Source organism: Brachyhypopomus gauderio, chromosome 8 (assembly GCF_052324685.1).
Source record: "Brachyhypopomus gauderio isolate BG-103 chromosome 8, BGAUD_0.2, whole genome shotgun sequence".
Lineage (NCBI taxonomy): Eukaryota > Metazoa > Chordata > Actinopteri > Gymnotiformes > Hypopomidae > Brachyhypopomus > Brachyhypopomus gauderio.
The window spans coordinates 13,090,944-13,110,349 of record NC_135218.1 but is presented as its reverse complement, the minus strand read 5'-3'; the positions used below and the strand labels follow the sequence as shown (position 1 = coordinate 13,110,349).

At 41.3% G+C, this 19,406-nt stretch overlaps 1 protein-coding gene across 1 annotated transcript; it reads right to left on the bottom strand.

The window, feature by feature from the left end:
• Positions 1–3,219: 3,219 nt before the first annotated feature.
• On the bottom strand, positions 3,220–9,965 carry LOC143522237 (keratin, type II cytoskeletal 8-like). Its single transcript, XM_077016043.1, has 9 exons — positions 9,567–9,965; positions 6,385–6,593; positions 6,230–6,290; positions 5,971–6,066; positions 5,682–5,846; positions 4,918–5,043; positions 4,271–4,491; positions 3,694–3,734; positions 3,220–3,506 (listed from the first exon to the last, which is right to left on the bottom strand). Exons 1-9 carry the CDS (start codon positions 9,963–9,965, stop codon positions 3,313–3,315), a joined length of 1,512 nt encoding a protein of 503 aa, XP_076872158.1. The 3' UTR covers positions 3,220–3,312.
• Positions 9,966–19,406: the final 9,441 nt, after the last annotated feature.

Sequence of the window (19,406 nt, the reverse complement as noted above, 5' to 3'; positions counted from 1 at the left end):
TACTAGCAAACGCCTTTCACCACATAATTATCAAGCACTCACTGAAAAATCATTTGACTTCTCCCACTTGCCGTGTACAAACACAAGAAGGGTATTATATCATGAGAGTTAATGGGAGAATTAGTGCCTCTCAGTGTTTGTAATAGAATCCAACTATGAGCAAAACCCACAGGAGCCTGTTACACCTGAACAACATTTCTGTCTGTCTGATCCTCCTTTACCTCTCTCTCACACTCACATACAACACCCACACACACATCTATGCACAAAATCTAATCATATATATAAGTATAAGCTGCAGTTCAGTTCCCATAGTGTGAGACTGACGTATACATGGTTGGTCAGGAGACACAGGCTACTCTTTAGCTGCTTGTTCATGAGCAGTGAAGAGGGATTTAACTGTTGGCTGACCGAACACAAGGAGAAAGACGAAGAAGAAGGAACAGCTTGGAGACGTTGGGGAACAAAACTGTTTCTTATAGATGAGCTGCATCATTGTAAATTAATGTAATTACAAGATCTGCTAACCTTTAGTGCATTTTCATACTTTACTAATCCCCAGAGTTTCTGTTACCACTGAAAGCAGGATTAAACCTGTTGAAGCTTGTTCTGAGAGAGGGTCAGAAAGTGAGATAGAAAGAGAGAGAGAGAGAGAGAGAGTAACCTAATGGAGATTTTTTAACATTTCACAAGATACACTGAAACTTAGTCAGCTGATGTCTGGTTGGGTGGGTGTAGGGTGGAACCTCTAAGACAGGGTGAAATGCTCGGGGCATCATGTGTCACCATAAATCTCTCAAATCACCTCTCTGCCCAGTGGTGAAAGAGTGACAATGTTCTACATGGACATGCTTTTTTCCTAACCTATGCCTTTCCTAACCCTGCTCCATTCTATCCCAGCAGTGTTATTTTAGGCTTTAGATGGTATTTCATATCACATGCAAAATAATCATTATTGTTTGTTTTCCTTACTGCCTAGGAAACATTACACATGTTTTCCTTCTCTGGCTATTTTTACAACTCCAGCAAACCAGTGCAGTCCTTCTTAACAGAATCTGTAAGGAAAAATGCTTGAAGCAGTTCTGTGTTTGTGGGCTGAAGGGAGGCTTGCTGTGTGTATGCTTCACCTGTAATATCCACGTGATGCTACATCGTGTAACGGTAGCAGTAACATTGCCCCAATACAAGCACACAGGCTCTTGTTACGGTTTTCCATAGCTGCTCAATGAATTGCTGCCGAGTTTAAAGTGTGTTGAAATGTGTTTTCTCCACTCAAAATCAATTTTGAGTTTGCATCATGTCAACTCCTAAAGTGTTAAGCAATACAAAGCCCCCTGGTGAGAAAGAAGTCTAAATGATATAGGAACATAAATCACAACTCAGAAACAATGTTAAGGATTTCTAAAAGTTGATTGGAAAAGGTTGTTAAAGTAAACAAATATTTTACTAAAGCCACTGTAAAGTGGTTTATCAATGAGTTGCTGATTATTTATAAATTCCTATAGAAAACGTTAAATCTTACCTTTAATACATATGATTAATCAACTGTTTATAGGTCAGCTGCTCTATGTCTGTTATTATATACATTATATGCATATAATATCCATTTAAATACAAATTATTTTGTATTTACTAGTATGTTTCAGTACAAGGCACTATATGATGCATTTTTAGACAATTAAACAATGTAATCCAAATGAAACATGAACGGGTCTTACTTTTAAATAGTTTCTTTAGGCTCCCTCTTCTGTTTTAAGAAGGCATTGCAAATGCCCCCAATAGCACTTACCACTAAGGAAAAGTGCACATTGCAGTACCAACACCCCCCAACTTACTTCTATAAACAAACCAAAATCATTTTGGTTTGCGACAAGATTTTAAATAGCGTTTTCCTAATGAGATTCAACAATGTTAGTAGTGAGTACCGCAAATCTGCTTCCATTTACTCTTCCTCTAATGTTCTGCTTAAGATTACTGATTGCTACATGAAAGAGAAATAGAAAGGAAAATGTTTTTTCTACATCTATATAGGTTTGATTTCAGGTCCTGTCACTCCACACATCTGACTGCAGGTGCGACGCAGAGACTTGTCCTCGGCAGAAATTATGACTCTGCTGTTGGGTGTGTCAGGGAGGGGCAAGACTTGGAGTCCAGGGATGCGATTAAAAGCTTTGTGGTTTAAGGGCTTTGTGGTGTGGAAATAATAACCTACAGCTCAACAGAGTCCAAATGAAGGAGATGGTGGGGACCTCAGGAAGGGCAAAGTTGTATTAGATTGTTAAGTCTCGCACTTCTACATAGAAGTTTGGAGAGGGGAGTGGTCTAGAGGCATAGATGCCAACATGTAACACACCCAAACTGACAGAACAAACTGATCTGGAATGCTGGAAAGGTCTTTGGGACCAATCCATTGTCTCAGGAGTCATTATTTCAGAAAGAACCAATCGAAAACCTGCTGCTGACAGGGATAGCCCCTCCCACCCCCTCCATGCCTGTGTGGCCAGTCAGAGGAACAACTTTCACTCCAGCCTCTTCAGCTATGCTGGAGTAAAGGACGCTGCAGGAACTCCGTCAAACCAACAGTGATAAGACGGTACAGTGTGGGAGGATCACTAATGGGGAACCATCAGTCAATCCTTCAACACTGTGATCATCAACAATCATCGGAATGCAATTAATATTCAATTGTGTAACGCTTCAGCTATTTATTAACTTTGCAGGACGACTTATTTACTTGGAGTTGCACTTTAAAGTTGTGTGTATCACGCCAGTTCTTCCAGCTTAATATTTCTATCATCTATTTATGTCATCATATTTCAAGAAAGGTCACTGTCTCTACTGTGATATGCTTGTGGTTTTAGGATGTCCTGTTGATTGGTGTGGCACACCAATCAACCAACCTGCCTGCTGTTTGTCTGTCTGTGCAATAAATACCCATGATATGTGTTTGTGGACAAGCTTTATTTTTAGTTACCATAATGGAAGCTGTTGTTCTATGTAAAAAAATTCTTAGACAGAAATTTTTTTCAAAGAATTATTAAAACTGGAGAAGCAAATTGTCCCACTATGATGTAAGGGGTATTTGAACAGGGGGCAAATAATTTCTAGAAATAAGTGAGCGGTTAATATTTGTCATCAGAACTAGTTCATCTAAATGAAAAAACTATTACACTACTTCTTTAATATAACAATAACTTCAAGTAGCAAATGTCTCAGACGTTCAGTTAATCTTTTCAAAAAGGACAAACTACTATGTAATCTATAGTTTTCTCTTCCTGGACTGAGGACTTTGCATTGGCTTCACCAGCTGCTTCATGAGTCCCCGGCTTGCTCCACCTCCTCCGTGACGGTCTTCTTGGTGGTCTTCTTGATTTGGGTCACGGTGGCAGAGGAGCTCATTTCTGCAGCCGTGGTACCATAATCACAAACTGCAATCTGAGGATGAGAGTCAGGACTGTGGGATGAGACCACGTTGCTTTCCTGCATGAAGGACCAGTACCTCGAGGCTGAGAGACATAAAATGGTAAACAATATTATAGTTACTGGAACTACATGAAGAGGATATCAGAACTACAGAAGAGAGTCGGAAGGAGATAGAGAGGTGGAGAGAGAAATTGAGAGAGTGGGAGAGACAGACAGACAGAGAGACAGAAAGACAGAGCCAGACAGAGAGAGGTTGACACTGGAACTTACGGGCCCGTTTGGCAACATTGAACTGGATTCCATGTGCCAGTCTAAGAGAAGAAAATCAAAGCATAGAATTCTTTTAAAATGGATCTTAAAATAATTAAGTGAATATTCATAGTAAAAATAATTTTATCATGTACCTTTACAGTATTTAGTATATCTACCTGGCATGGTGCCACAGGGGCCCCACCCAAGGGACACTCCCACTACTACACACACACACAAACACACACACACGCACTGCTCCTGCCCGCCTCCCAATCACTATTAACCCTGAGCTCCCGTGCCTTGTTGTGCTCGTTTGTTCTCGGCCCCAGGTGCTCTCCACCAGAGCTGAATGTCTCACCTGTGCCACGCCCCAGACGGTGCCTTGGGCTTCATACTCACCTGTGTGTCTGGCTGCGAGGATGACTGCCAGTGTGCTTTTCAACCTGCTTGATACTACGTTGTTTTGTTGCCTTATTTGGATACTAGAAAATCAAGAAGGCCATCTTCTGCTCCTGCGTCTCACGCCCTCACCCTCCCCGCATCACACCGCCACACCAAACGTGCAAATGGAAAAAACTAGTGGTTTCATCCTCACCTGCTCTCCTCTCCCTCCAGGAGTTTCCTGTAGGTGGCGATCTCAATGTCCAGAGCCAGCTTGACGTTCATGAGTGACTGGTACTCCCGCACCTGCCGGGCCATTTCCTTCTTGGTGCTCAGGAGCACACTCTCCAGTTCCCGCAGGCAGTCTTGGGCCTTCAGAACGGCCACTTCTCCTTTCTTCTCTGCCTCTTTGACTTGAGCCTCGTGATGAGTGTGCTGTAACCATGAAGGCAGAAGAATATATGTAAGATAAGGCAAATTTGCTGAGGGTTTAAATGTCTGGCTTACAGTATATGATGCTGTTAGCATGCATAGGGTGTTAAATATTTGGTATGCTTCAAACATAGATGCATGCACACACACACACACATGCATGTCAACATGCAAACTCTTATAAATTTATGCTGCATGGTATCTGCATTTTGGTCTCTGCATTTTGAGAAAGTGAAATTTCTATTGACTAAATGATACTGTAGCCCTAATGAAACATGGGGAGTTAAAACAGACAGTACCCATGTAGATCGACTCATTGTTACTGTAACAGTTGTAACCATTGGAACCATCGGCACTGTGGGTAATGGGTGTGCGCATGAAGAGAAGGAGAATAGGGTTTGTTACTGCGGTAGGATCAGAAGCTCTTACAAATTCCTTGATGACAGTGATCTCTGATTGCGTGCGCTGGATTCTGCGGTTGTACTTAGCAATCTGAGCTTCAGTGCTCTTGAGGTCGTCTCCGTACTTAGTGGCCGACACCTGCAACTCCTCATACTGAAATAGAAAACATCCACAGACACGCAAAACACATGCACACATACACACGTGCATTTAGAGACAGAGAGAGAATTTGAAACATGCAGATGTTACCCACAATGCAAAAATGATGTACTGTAAAAGGCTCCAAAGACACCAGTGACCAGGATCACAGCCACATGCACTTCCAGCTGTATCAGAACATGATTGCTGTCCCACCTTCAGTTAGGACCAGCTGTCAGCAGCTACATGTAGTAATGTGGACCAGACTACAGGGTGTAATGTATACCAGCCATTAGACGGTAATAAAGACCAGCCTACAGGTAATAATATAGACCAGCCTGCTAGTGTTAATGTAGACCAGCCTACAGGTAGCAATATAGACCAGCTTGCAGGTAGTAATATCCAGGTGTAGACCTGTGACTGTGAGCTGCCGGCTGTAATGTAGACCAGACTACAGGTAATAATGTAGAAGAGCCTGCGGGTGATAATGTAGACCAACCTACAGGTAGTAATATAGACCAGCCATTCAGACTTTGGTGTAGACCTACCTATGGGTAGTAATGTAGACTGACCTTCCAGTGGTTATGTAGACCAGCCTAAAGGTGGTAATGTACAGTAGACCAACAACCCTAACTTTCTGGTGCTTCTCCTACCTTCTGTTTGTACCAGCTCTCAGCCTCAGCCCGGCTGCGTTTGGAGATTAGTTCATACTGAGCACGGATTTCAGCCACGATGGCGTCCATGTCCAGGTGTCTCGCGTTGTCCATCTCCACAATCACCGATGTGTCTTTGATCTGAAGTTCCAGCTCCTGTAGCTCCTGTCCAAGTGATGGAGGAAACAGGACTATGGAGTGGGCTGGATAACACTCAACAAACCCTATACTGTACATTCCTCAATAGAATGACAAACGGTTGCACTGCAGTATAATAATACAACTGTACCTTTGTATAGATCTGTTTTAGGAAGTTAATCTCATCAGTCACGCTCTCAATTGTAGCCTGCAAATGTAGGGTACTGAGGTAGCCCTCATCAGCATCCTTACACACACACACACACACACACACACACACACACACACACACACACAAACACTTTCTCAGTCATTTGAGTAAATACTGCAAACAATAATTTCAGTATAATCATTCAAAATAAATGATATGAAATGCTGTATAAGGGTGAGTTAACCACTTTATCTTTTACCTTTTTGCTAATCACAAAGCTGTTCTCACATTCGTTGCGCTTATGGATCTCTTCTTCATACCTGGTGAGGTGAGGTGAATATAAGTTTAAAATTCCTCTATGGAATATACCACTGTCAAGTGCTGCTATATGGTGTGTGTTAAATGCATTCATACTTGTTTTTGAAGTCTTCCACAAAGCCCTTTATGTTGTGCAGGTCTGATTCCAGTCGGAGTTTCTCTTTTCCCAGGCCATCCAGGTGCTTACGCAGGCTGGCAATGTGGGCCACAAAACTCTCCTCGATGTTGGACTGAGTGCTGGACTCATTCTGCAGAAGGCTCCACTTGGTCTCCAGGCTTTTGTTCTGCTGCTCCAGATAGAACACCTGGGGTAGAAATACATTTACATTTACATGTATTTCCAGCATTGTGTATTTGCTGAATGGGTCTCCGCGCTGCTAGACCTGTGATTGTGAGCTGGAGCAGAGCAAAAGTCATTTTTGGTCCCTCTTACCAAAGCACCGCAGTTTCCCAGTTCAGGCCCAACAGCTCAGACCATGAATTTCTAAATTCAATCACAATTCAGAAACTCCCCCAACTGATACTTGGTAAGTTTATCTATGTATTCTCACACTTGGTTCGCCTTGCCCCGTTTACACAGTACAAACTGTTATGTTATGAAGATAAACAAACAGAATGTGAAGGCAATTAAATGGAAGCACACAGGTAAGCACAAATTCAACACTCATCAGCATTGCCATGGGAAACGGGACTCAGTGAAAGGTGCTTGGTTATGGGATGGATTCATTGTGCACTAGGCAACTTAAATGCCTATGTAAGAAAAAGTTACCCTCTTTTAGCATGTTATGTAAAAATAACATTTTACATATCCACACGCTGTCCTCTACGTCACCACAGTGATAATATCCCATGACTACATTTGAGGCATATTTTTGCAACTGTATCACAGAACTGAATCTGGTTCATTTTTTGTGCCAACTCCATTCTGCTCCACCCAAATTCCTAAGAAATGTTTTTATTGCCTTTATCTTCAATAAAATTTTATTGAAGCTGAGCCTTTGAAAAAGTTGTATGAAGGAAGACTTTTATTTTATTATTATACAGAATGCTTTCATTATCGCTCCTGGTTTAGAATTTATCTCAACAACAGCTCTCAACAGCTATCCCTCTTGGTCATTAATTGACTGCAACCCTTGGTCATATCATCTTCTCATTGCCGTTGCCTATGTCAACCCCACTATGGTACCAAAATTTTTTTAATGTTTTTTTTTTTTTTTTTTTTATGGGCCAAAATAAACATACCACATCCTTCTGCTACTTGTGGTAATTTGTGACATAAAGCTATGCCCAAACTCTATGACCTTTCTGTTAACATTGGTGGAAAAACCCCCTTTAGTATAATCTTTGGACTGTAAGGAGACTCTCCAATAGTGCTTTGTTTCATCATTGGAATATTGCTGGCCCACACCATTTGCTAAACATGGATACAGGAATATTGCTCCATGTCATTGTAACTTGAATTAGTCCATTTTTGCCATTAATTGTTTGTTTTTAATATATTCAAAACCTTGCCACCACACTTCTCATCCCCATTAAAATATCTGTTTGATTGTCCTAAACACCTGGATGTATGAATGCACATATGTGTGTGTGTGTGTGTGTGTGTGTGTGTGTGTGTGTGTGTGTGTGTGTGTGTGTGTGTGTGTGTGTGTGTGTGTGTGTGTGTTTTATTGGAATCAAGTTCATACAAGTGAATTAGTTCTACGTGCAATATGCTATCTCTTGACATCTCCTTACTAAGAATGTGTGGGCTGCTTTTATAGATTTGACTGGCAGACATGTCTGAATGTACATCTGTATGTGATAAATCATTTGCAGGAGGTTTATTGAAATTTATAGTGCACATAAAGAGATAATGGTTGAAGATCGAAAGTGAATCCTAACCCTTTATATTGGGTCATCTATCAGGGTGAAGAGCAGATTTAACAGTTTAGACATTAATAACCGATGAACTGAAATAAACTTTGCTAAACATTCAGTTTCTACTATAGATTTTGAGATGCATTAGTACTCCCTTAGACCAAATATGACATCAATTCAACACATTATGGACTTTATTAAGAAATGTCCCCATTAGGGATTAGAGGAATGCAGACAAATGATTCCTGTTTTGTTCCTCTCTAATGATTTTTATGTTACTAATATTATTCTGCACATTTATGTCCATATAAAGTCAAAAACATGTCTGACATCTGGATAAAAAGTAGACTTCATCCATTCCACATCCAGTCATATATCTGTTATTTCATCTGCCATGTAGATTACACTGGAGCCAAGACATTGTAAACCAGGGATGGGCAACTGGCGGCCCTCGTCCTCACTCAGTGCGGCCCGCAAATAGATCAATAATGTCTGTTGTCCTGGTTTCCCTCTGTCTGCCACGCACGTGTCGTCACTGTGTTCAGCTGTGTCTAGTTTAGTCCGGTGTACTTGTATCTCTGTGTTTCGCCCGTTGTCGGTTATTTGTGGTTTGTTCAGTTTTGTGGATTATCTGTCATCGCTGTTCTGGTATTTTCCGTCTCCGTTGTTTTTCTCTGTTGTGAATGGCTCTCCTGTTACGACTCCTGCCTGTCCTGTTGACCACTTGGACGGCTCTCCCGTTTTGACCCGTGCCTGTACAAATGACTTCGCCTATGGAATTCCCCTTATTAAATCTCGCTCTTCTCAGCGTTTGTGTCCGCCTCCTCGCTCCGCAGCGCGCTACGCGTTAGTTTTTTGATATGAAGGAGTTCAAATTCCTTTTTGCACTTTTTTATTAAGCAAATGTTTTGTCTTTGTTGCTTATTAAGGACATGTTAATGCATTTATATGCAGAAAATAGATGTATGTTGGTGCAATAAACATACAGATCTGAATTCATTTAAAATGTGTTCTTATTGAGAATAATTTGTAGTGTCTTTCATATCCAATTATTTGAAGTGCGTGGTCATGTGGCCCTCCAATAATAGTGCTGAAAATTTTTTGGCCCTCTTTATCATGGAAGTTGCCCATCCCTGTTGTAAACATATTAGTCTGACAGGTACCATAATGAAAAACAGAATGCAAAACTGGAGATTGCAGGTTGAACTGTAAAGGAACGCATTAACTAGGGATTATAGTCGATTGGTTAATCAACACCTCATAACTCACCCTCTGCTATATGAACCAATTAGGTGCCGGTTATTATGAACACAAACATTGACAGCGATATAATAAAAAGGTTGTTAAAGAGAGAGACAGACAGAGAATAACAGAAGTACACACTGAATGACGACATAGAACTGTTCAAAATGCCTTACTTTGTGACTGATGAAGGAGGCGAAACGATTGTTGAGGACTTTGATCTGCTCTTTCTCCTGCCTCCTGACGCCCTGGATGTCAGGGTCGACCTCCAGGTTCAAGGGTTCCAGGAGGCTCTTGTTGACAGTTACTGCGGTCACTCGGGGCCACACTGTGGGAACAGGTACCTTTCCTAGCCCCACACCTGCGCCCAGACCAAAGCCAAGCTTCTGACTACTAGCATACATCCCATATCTTAAGCCTGGACCTCCAGCAAAACCATATTGTCCCAATGCCCTTGGTCTGCTATGGTTTCCCACAATGGCGCTGTACGCACTGACGTGCATATTCCTGTTGAAGTTGGAACTTAAGCCTGTGTAGGAACGGCTGCTGAACGAGGCTTTTGAGGAAGACTCCATGTTGACAACAGATATCACCAAAGGGCAGTTAATATATTGGACAGAGCGTAGTGAATGTGACCCAAGCAGACGGAGGAAGAATCAACCTCCTACCCACTTTTATAAGAGGCAGGGAGTGACAGAGACCCAGGAGATTGGTTGGGTTTTAAAAAGGGTTGGTACTTTAAAAAATCTTTACATTACATATTAACCATCTCAAAGCAATTATAGCAGAAAGACCACATAGCTCCAGTGGGAACATCAGTGGTGTACCTTTCTCTCTCCTTACAGGACACTTTTCCTGTATGTTTTCCATTTGATGAAAGCCTTCAGCTTTTGTATTCATGTGGATAAAAAGATGAGGATGTCTCACATTGCATAAAGACTGACACGTCCTGTGATTGTTCATCAAATCCCCATATTCAGTTTGAGGCTGTGGCAGTCACAATGTTGGTAGTGTAGTGTACTGGCAGGGAAAGGAAAAGTACGTTAATAATGATAAATAACCACACTGAAAATTATTTTATAGGAGGTTATTGTGGAACGTTTACTCCAATTGCGTATCATATAGATGAGTTGGGGTTGAGCTTACCAATATGTAAATGTATCTACTTCAAGGCATGATTGACATTTCAGACTATTGAATTAAATCATACGAGAGCACCACAGTACTTTAGTTCAAGATGCAAGAACAATAACTTTTGGGGGGATTCGGTATTGGGGTGTTGGGGGTCTTGCTCTAGCTTAATTTAAAATGCTTTTTAGAGTGACTCAGGAACACACCAGTATCTGAATTCAACAGGGTTGTATGTGAGCGGTTAGTGCACATTGGTTTTTGGGTCTTTGTTAAAATAGTCAGTGAGATTGCACCCTGTTTGTCCAATGACTAAAATACTTTATTTTTCTGTGCATTTCAAGAAATCATACAATTTGTATGCATGAAATAATACATACATGTATACATACATGTCAATGTCAAATATTAGGCCTACGTTTTGGGCAAATTTTATTGATTTTATTAATTTATTGATGTTGCACAGAAATTATAGGACTAGAAATTGCAGAAAAATCTTTATTTATGAAAATGTGTACTGATGCCAGGCCCACATTGAACAGTTCCATCACTATCTAAGCATTATAAAATCGAGGTGAACATTAACTAACCCTACAGCTGAGATACTGTCCTGGTCAAAGTTCACTTTGGGTGTGTCTTCCTCTTGTGCCCTGTTAGGGCATTCCAAAATAAAGCCTCACCCATCAGAATTCACAACCTCCTTGTACAAGCTTAACTTCTAATTTAACAATGTCATTCAATGTGATAGATGAACATGAGTTTATCTCTGAATGACAGATAGTTCAGATTAGATCTTGGTTCTACTCTTTCCATGACGTAAGCATAGATATATCAAAAGATACAATGTATGGAATTCATCAGCCAGACCTCAGAGGGCTTTGAGGTCAAAGCATACCACCCATACCATCTATGACATGGCATGGCTGCCATTGGAACTGTGCCACTTCTCGTTAATATTCATTTAACTTCTAACAGTAGGAGCATGAGAAGTTCTAAAGGTACATAATCAACTCGGATGCAAACAAAGGCCTCAAACATCTATGCCATCTCCTGTGTCTGTAGGACAGTGGCTCAAACAATAGTAATGGACAAACAATGGAGTTTTTTAGTGATGTTACCCTTGAATCTGAAGCTTCGAGGCGTGTGTCGAAAAAACGATACGCATTGGTTCGAATCACTGTGCCTATGCTTGATTCGTTCTACATTATAGAGATACACAGAGAAATCCATTAAATAACGTGACCATTGCCCCTACACAAGGACCTTCACTCCATACATGAGCATAAAGTTCTTTCATACAATTCTTTCCGTCATATAACCCATGCAAATCTACATGAGCATTGCCTATGGTAAAATAGGCAATGGAATAGTGATACAAATCCAGCTTGGTAGGATGTGAATAAAAGTGAATAATATAATTTTATAAGTGAATAATATAATCAATACCATGGTGAAGGGAAACAAGCAACAATGTGCAATTAGAATTTGAAAGTGTAGTTTCTCCAGTGTGCCTTATCAAGATACATTGAGTGCATTATATATCATTTAAAAAATATATTACGGTCTTTTTAATACATTAAATTATCCAGACACCAAAGTATTCTGCCATTCCTTTCATCAGTTTTTTTTTTTAAACCTCAAATGTCCTGTCATGTTAATGCACTGGAACAGTTATAAGAGCTGTAATGTCCACTGTGTTATGAAGCTCTGAGTAATTAATGTTTTTTCAATACAGGAAAAAGACTTCAGTGCTTCAGAAAGCCTGGGGTTGCCATCACTAGAGTTTTCCATGGTCAAAATGTGGAATGTCTTTGACTGGCCAAATCAACCACCCAAGCTGGAACCCTATGGGCACACATTCCACTTACTGAAGACCAAGCCACTGGTGATTTAGAGTCAGTCAAGGATTTGTAACCAACTTCTGAACAGAATAATTAAGGCAATAAAATAGTTAAATTATGGATGTGCCACTGGATTGGAAGGAACGTGAATAAAGAACTGATTCCTATCAAATTTGATATATTTCTAGTTTGATCTGAAATCATACGAGCTTATTATAGCGAATGCTGTCTGCATTTAACCTTCAGAACAGACTAGGCCACTGTAAACTGCACTGTATGTGTCAGACTGAGTCCATGTTATTTACCTTTACGACATGGCATGAATCTTCCAGCAAGCTAATCTGCACTTGACTGCGCAAAATTTAAAATGTAGGGAGACAGACACTCTACTTAAAGTTTTCTCCCATATGTTATAAACTATTTATGCATAGGCTAATGTATAAGGTACCATATTCATATTGTGGGTATACTACCTTATTTGATGGCTCATATTGATGGTGCAAGTATCAAGTCCTGAGCCATCTTCTACACTTGAAAGTTAGCATGGATTAGTTGATATACCACTAGCACCTCTCTGTGGATGAGAAAAGTACTACACAAGTATTACAACTTCAGGCAAAACAGGACCGTAAAATTCCTTTTACTTCACAAATTCATTGGTGTGGTTGAGAAAGTAAACTAGTCTCGGTCCTAATCCAAATCTTCTCAAGCACAAACTAATTATAATCTTGTACGTGTTTGTTATACGCAAAACTGATTATTTAACTACCCAAATGCCTACAACCAAGGACGGAAATAGGTAGGGATGAAGATGAAGGATTAATGTGCATTAAAAAAAAAAAACAACAAAATGATCCGACTCCAAAATAAGCTCAAAGGAACACAATTCTCAAATAGCTCATAGTACATTCCAAGATACACCTAACGAACTTTATGAAGTTTCTTGTCAAACAATAGTCTGCTCCGTCAGATTGTTTACCATACAACTAAAACATATATGCAGTAGATGATAAAACTTTACCTTTATCTGATACTTATTCATCTGTCCATCTAGCCTACTATAGATATAGGGAGACCATTACACAATTGGTTATACAATGTTATGCAATTAACCAGATATTTTTATAATGAATTGATTAACCATCAAATATTGAAAAATAGAACTATTCTATATCAAAGTACCAAAAGATAATGTACCCAATGTAAACAGAGTTATGCCTCACAGAGCAAGAAAGAGAATAGCCTCCAGACCAAGCACCCTTCCACATATTAAAGGAACAACAGTTATCAATACCATGGTTAACCAGTGGGAATCCGGCTGATGGTATAGACAGAGCACACACAGGACGACCACCTTTGGGGTGAAGTCTACATTCTTTCCCAGTGAGTGATGTAACCCTTACACTGTGACAAAACCTCTCACTACACAACATGCTGCAAAATGAGCCCAAACAAGACAGGTAAATACACTGATATAATCGAGATACAGATGATCAGTCTGATGGAAACATCTTCAGGCAAGCTTCCCCCACTGTGCCCATCTGTAACAGAGTGATTAACCAGGGGTGAAACGCCTCAGCCACCACAGGGTTTTTAGGTAGATAGGAGGACCTAATTGCCAAGTTGAACTACAACCGGGAGAGAGAACAGAAAATGTTTTGGGCAGGAAACAGAGAACAAAAGGACGCCAGGAGAAGGACTTGGTCCCTGATACAGTGAGGCAAAGAAAAGGATTAAAGTCCCCAACAAAAAGAGTAGCAAAACGAAACCAAGGAAGATGGGAACACACTTGCTCTTTAGATTTACAAGGCAACAGCTTTTAGTAAGTGAGAAAAATTCCCTGAGACCAGAAAGGTACTCGAGAAGAAAAGAGGCCCAAGAACACATCTCACAATCTCTAACCAAAAACACCTGCTGATCTGTACGTCAAATTGCTGACCAAACAATTCAGCAAACGGCGTCTTGGAAGGATCTGCTTTAAAAGGGCTGTCAAGCAGGTGTAGCTCGTTAGGCTTGATTAGCCCGTTGGCTCCCTCTGGTGGCCGGTGGTGGTATGGCGCTTCGGCCAACCCTTCCAGGGGTGTTCCAGGGGTGTTCCAGGGGTGTTCCAGGGGTGTTCCAGGGGTGTTCCAGGGGTGTTCCTTCCAGCGGGTTCATTGGCCCGCAGCAAATTCTGAAAATACAATTGAATATGGCCCGCACAAGAAGCATGAGCTCAACTCTGTTGCACTTCAGTGTGAACACTAAATGAAGCCAGTCGTGGAACCGGTGCTTCTCCACTAAACAAAATTAAGCAAAGAAAACGGAAAGTGTCTCTGTTTAATTTGCAATGAAAGATGAAATAGTATAAATATTAGTCGGCATTATGAGACCGAACATCAGTTCTACATATCGTACACCAGTCCCGACCGAAAACAGACAGTGTAGCCAGGCCCGTCGCGATGGGGCAGGCAAACCAGGCAATTGCTTGGGGCCCCAAGCTGGCCTGGGGCCCCCAGACAACAACAGGTTAAGAATTAAATGCAGCGACAAACTGTGTGAGCCCCCCTTTACATTCTCAAAGTCATGAGCAATGACACTGTTCTCAGAATCCCCCTCAAGGGCCCCTCCCACCAGCTGTTGAAGGCAGGCAGACTGTCCTGGCAGACAGCCAAGTTTTAGACGCCGGCAAATATGAAACTTAACCATGAAGCGAATTTATACATCAGGAAGCCAAAAGAGAAAACAAAAGAAGAAAGAGGAACACAAAAAAACACAAGACAGTGGTAAGTGATGATTTACACTGGATAAATTAGGCCTACCTGTACAAATGGTGTAATTTAGCAGCAGGTAGGCTAAAAACAATATATACGTCCCGGCTAGTGTTGCCACCTGTCCCGGTTTTCACGTGCCTGTCCCGGTTTTCCCGGGCCGTCCCGGTTTGTCCCGATTTTTCTTCTTTTTAATATTCAGTCCCGGAAAAAATTAGGTTAGTTAAAACCACGATTCAGACTGTTTCTGCACACTTTAAATCTGTTTTTTTTCTCGCTGTGTCCATTTTAAACCCCTCCGGTAACATTTTACGTTCGCAACCCCCCCCCCCCCCCCCCCCCCCCCCCGCTCAACAACTTACGTTCGCCAACCCCCCCCTAGTCCCGGGTAACCCCATACTTAGGTTGGGGGGGGGGGGCGGTTGGTGTCTTTGCTTGGGGCCCCCAAATACCTTGAAACGGCACTGAGTGTAGCAAATGGCAGCTAGCCTGCAAGCTCAACAACAGTTTTTTTTACAGGGTTGCCAACTTTTGACGTTCGCTTGGAGTGAGATTGGAGTCGGTGGCGAGTGTAAATTGGTGAGCGGGGGGGGCAACGTAAAATGGACACAAATTAAGTGTTATATCGCGATCTATCGATCGCCGGTGGTTGGCGCCAGAGCGAACTAGTAACTCATTGAATCATATATGTGGATCAGAGGTAAATAGACTAGATTTTTTTTTCGGCGTGAGATATCGGAAGTGTGTCGTGAGAGCGTGTGAAAACGGTCAAATGCGTGTGTCTCACGCTCAATGCGTGAGAGTTGGCAACCCTGTTTTTACGTACTAACAAAATACAGGGAAACGCCACAACAGCAAGCTATGAAGTCACTAAACCTATTGCCCAGCACGGCAAACCGTTCTTATGTGGTGATTTCATAAAGCAGTGCCTCATCAAAGTCACAGAAATAATGGTATTTGGGGGCCCCAAGCAAAGACACCAACCGCCCCCCCCCCCCAACCTAATTATGGGATTACCCGGGACTAGGGTTGCCACCTAGGTCTGACAAAAAACAAGGACACTGTCATACTGACACAGGGTGGCGAGTGTAATCTGTTGACGGGGGTGGGGGGGGGGGGGGGGTGGCGGCGGTGGCGAACGTAAGTTGTTGAGCGGGGGAGGGCAACGTAAAATGTTCCCCGAGGGGTTTAAAATGGACACAGCGAGAAAAAAAAACAGATTTAAGGTGTGCAGAAACAGTCTGAATCGTGGTTTTAACTAACCTAATTTTTTTCCGGGACTGAATATTAAAAAGAAGAAAAACCGGGACAGCCCGGGAAAACCGGGACAGGCACGTGAAAACCGGGACAGTCCCGGGAAAACCGGGACAGGTGGCAACACTACCCGGGACGTATATATTGTTTTTAGCCTACCTGCTGCTAAATTACACCATTTGTACAGGTAGGCCTAATTTATCCAGTGTAAATCATCACTTACCACTGTCTTGTGTTTTTTTGTGTTCCTCTTCCTTCTTTTGTTTTCTCTTTTGGCTTCCTGATGGATAAATTCGCTTCATGGTTAAGTTTCATATTTGCCGGCGTCTAAAACTTGGCTCTCTGCCAGCCTTCAGCAGCTGGTGGGAGGGGCCCCCTTGAGGGGGATTCTGAGAACAGTGTCATTGCTCATGACTTTGAGAATGGGCTCACACAGTTTGTCGCTGCATTTAATTCTTAACCTGTTGTTGTCTGGGGGCCCCAAGCAATTGCCTGGTTTGCCTGCCCGGGGAAAGTGCAAGATTTCAGAACGTGCAGAACGTGAGCTTAGCAGCATTTTGTATTTCACCAGAAGATGGCAGTAGACTCCAAAAAGCTATTTTATATTTTACCAGAAGAGGGCAGTGTATACTATACTATACTATACTATACTATACTATACTATAGAGGCAGGTGGCAAAATGCCAGTCTGAATGGTTGGACATCCCTCCCTGTCCCCAGAATGCCAGGCTGAATGGATGGCCCCCACACATGTTCACCTCACCAAATCTGGCACTCACTGCTAAAAGTTTGGACACCCCTGCCTTACACCATTTATTTCAACCCACGGTTTTACACAAGAACACCAGTCCTGCATTCCACACAGGAACATCACATCCTGTCACCCCTACAATCTCTAGATCACAAAAAATGTAAATAACAGCAATAAAGAAACAGCCAGAATAAGTGGCAATAAAATTCCTTTATAAAACAAATATGCCTTTATTTCCTTTAATTGTGCCTAAGTAACTGGACTCTCACAGTATTGTTGTTGTCCAGTAATCCAGCACAAAGAAACTAAAATGGAATTATAAATGAGTCCATGCCACCAAATGATAACCATAGCGACATTCTTTAGAGATTATTTCGTCTGGTTTCTCATGTGCACAGATAAATGAGGCATATATGTAAAGGGCGACCACCTAAAATATGAAAAAGGTTTTTATATGGAGTATAACAAAATACCTGAAGCATGTCTAACATTATCACATTTTACTAAACAAAATCAAGCCCTGTGTTTTGGCCCAATTTAGATCATGAACTGGCAGTGCTCAGAGGTGTGTGTAATGCATCACCTGGCAGTGCTCAGAGGTGTGTGCAATGCATCACCTGGCAGTGCTCAGAAGTGTGTGTAATGCATCACCTGGCAGTGCTCTGAGGTGTGTGTAATGCATCACCTGGCAGTGCTCTGAGGTGTGTGTAATGCACCAGCGATGCTGGTTATCAGGGCAGAGCTACAAAAAAAGTATCAGAGAACCAAAAAACACCAATAAAAAGTTCTTACTACAATAACAGCATAAACCATCTCATAAATATCTGCTGCAAAACAACTTTATAGTTGCAGCTGGTTCCATTTGTAGAAGAGGGAAAACACAATATCAAATAAGGCCTCACTTCTTCTTTGATGCTTGTGTGCATGTGTATTTGTGCTGGTGTAGACGTTTTAGACATATGGTGGTTCATATGACTTCACTCTTAGAGTATGAGTCACTGTCCTACCATTTCCCCTGGTCTTTTTTTCCCTCATTCATTCCCACTTCTCTATCTCACTGTCTTCTCTGTGTGGCTCTTGTGTCTAACTTTAATTGTGGTGAATCATTTTTCTGGCAGTGGGTGGGGTTGGTATGGGCTCTGACATTCAGACAAAGCTAGCATTCATTTCTCTTTGCTTCTGTGTTAAAAATTGTGATTTATTCACACAACCCGATTCACCATTATTAATATAAATGTGCAGTAGAGTGTGAAATTGATATAGGTTACTTTTAAAAAAAGACATTCAATATATTATCTGTATGTTTTAATTTTGAAATAGTTACAGCTGTGCTGTGTTGTAAAATTAGACATACTGTCAGACTATTAATTATTGGAAGCATTATATAGATATATGTGTATAACAAAGTATAGTCCAGAGAGGGAGAGAGAGAGAGAGAGAAAGAAAGAGAGATGAATATTCTGAAAAGACAGAGACATTGCCCTGCAGGAAGAATGTGTTATGAGTCAGTAACATGTTTGAAAGTTTCCTAAGATCATAAGATGGATGGCTGACTTTGGTAACCAGAGGCTGCAGGATAGTTTCAGTGCTCTTCATGTATTCCCAAAAAGAGAAGTTGGAACTTAATCTACGAACATCAAAGTGTAACATTTAAAATAAAGTGTAAAGCGTAAGAATCACCAACTTGACTTGCTCAACTCACTGTTCTCCACAACATGTTACACATTTAAATCATGGGTCATTTGTTGGTAACTATGTATGTTCTGTGTAAACTGAGCAATTTCTTTAATTAACTGAAAATGTGATGTGAAAAACTGGACAAACGTGAAAGAGAGAGAGACAAAGAGGCCGAGCAAGAGAGATCTATTTTCTGAAATCATTTGTATAGGCTCCTGTTTCCTTTCGCCTCTGGGCATGTTAGCACTTTCAACTCTCCTGTTATTGAGCTCACACTGCTACTTCAGTGGCTGCTCAACTATCCCAACAGTGCACAGTTTTAGGATTAGCATTGTGTTATTGTGTTTAACCATTCACTGTGACACATTAAGTTCACACAGCTTAGATGGTATAAACACAGCTCTTCTAACTCGTGTACTCAGAAAGGTAGTAGAGTTCTGTTTTCCCGTTTGGTGAAACTCTCCTCAGGGAAAGATATGCTGAGCTTTCCTCAATCTTAGAGGTTGCTCTTTTTTGGACTTAGTTATGTAAGATTGAGGTTGACACCTTAAAAGGACAAAAATGAAGAGAAAGTGAAGGGATCTCAGCTATAGTCACTAGTCATTTATAGTAACA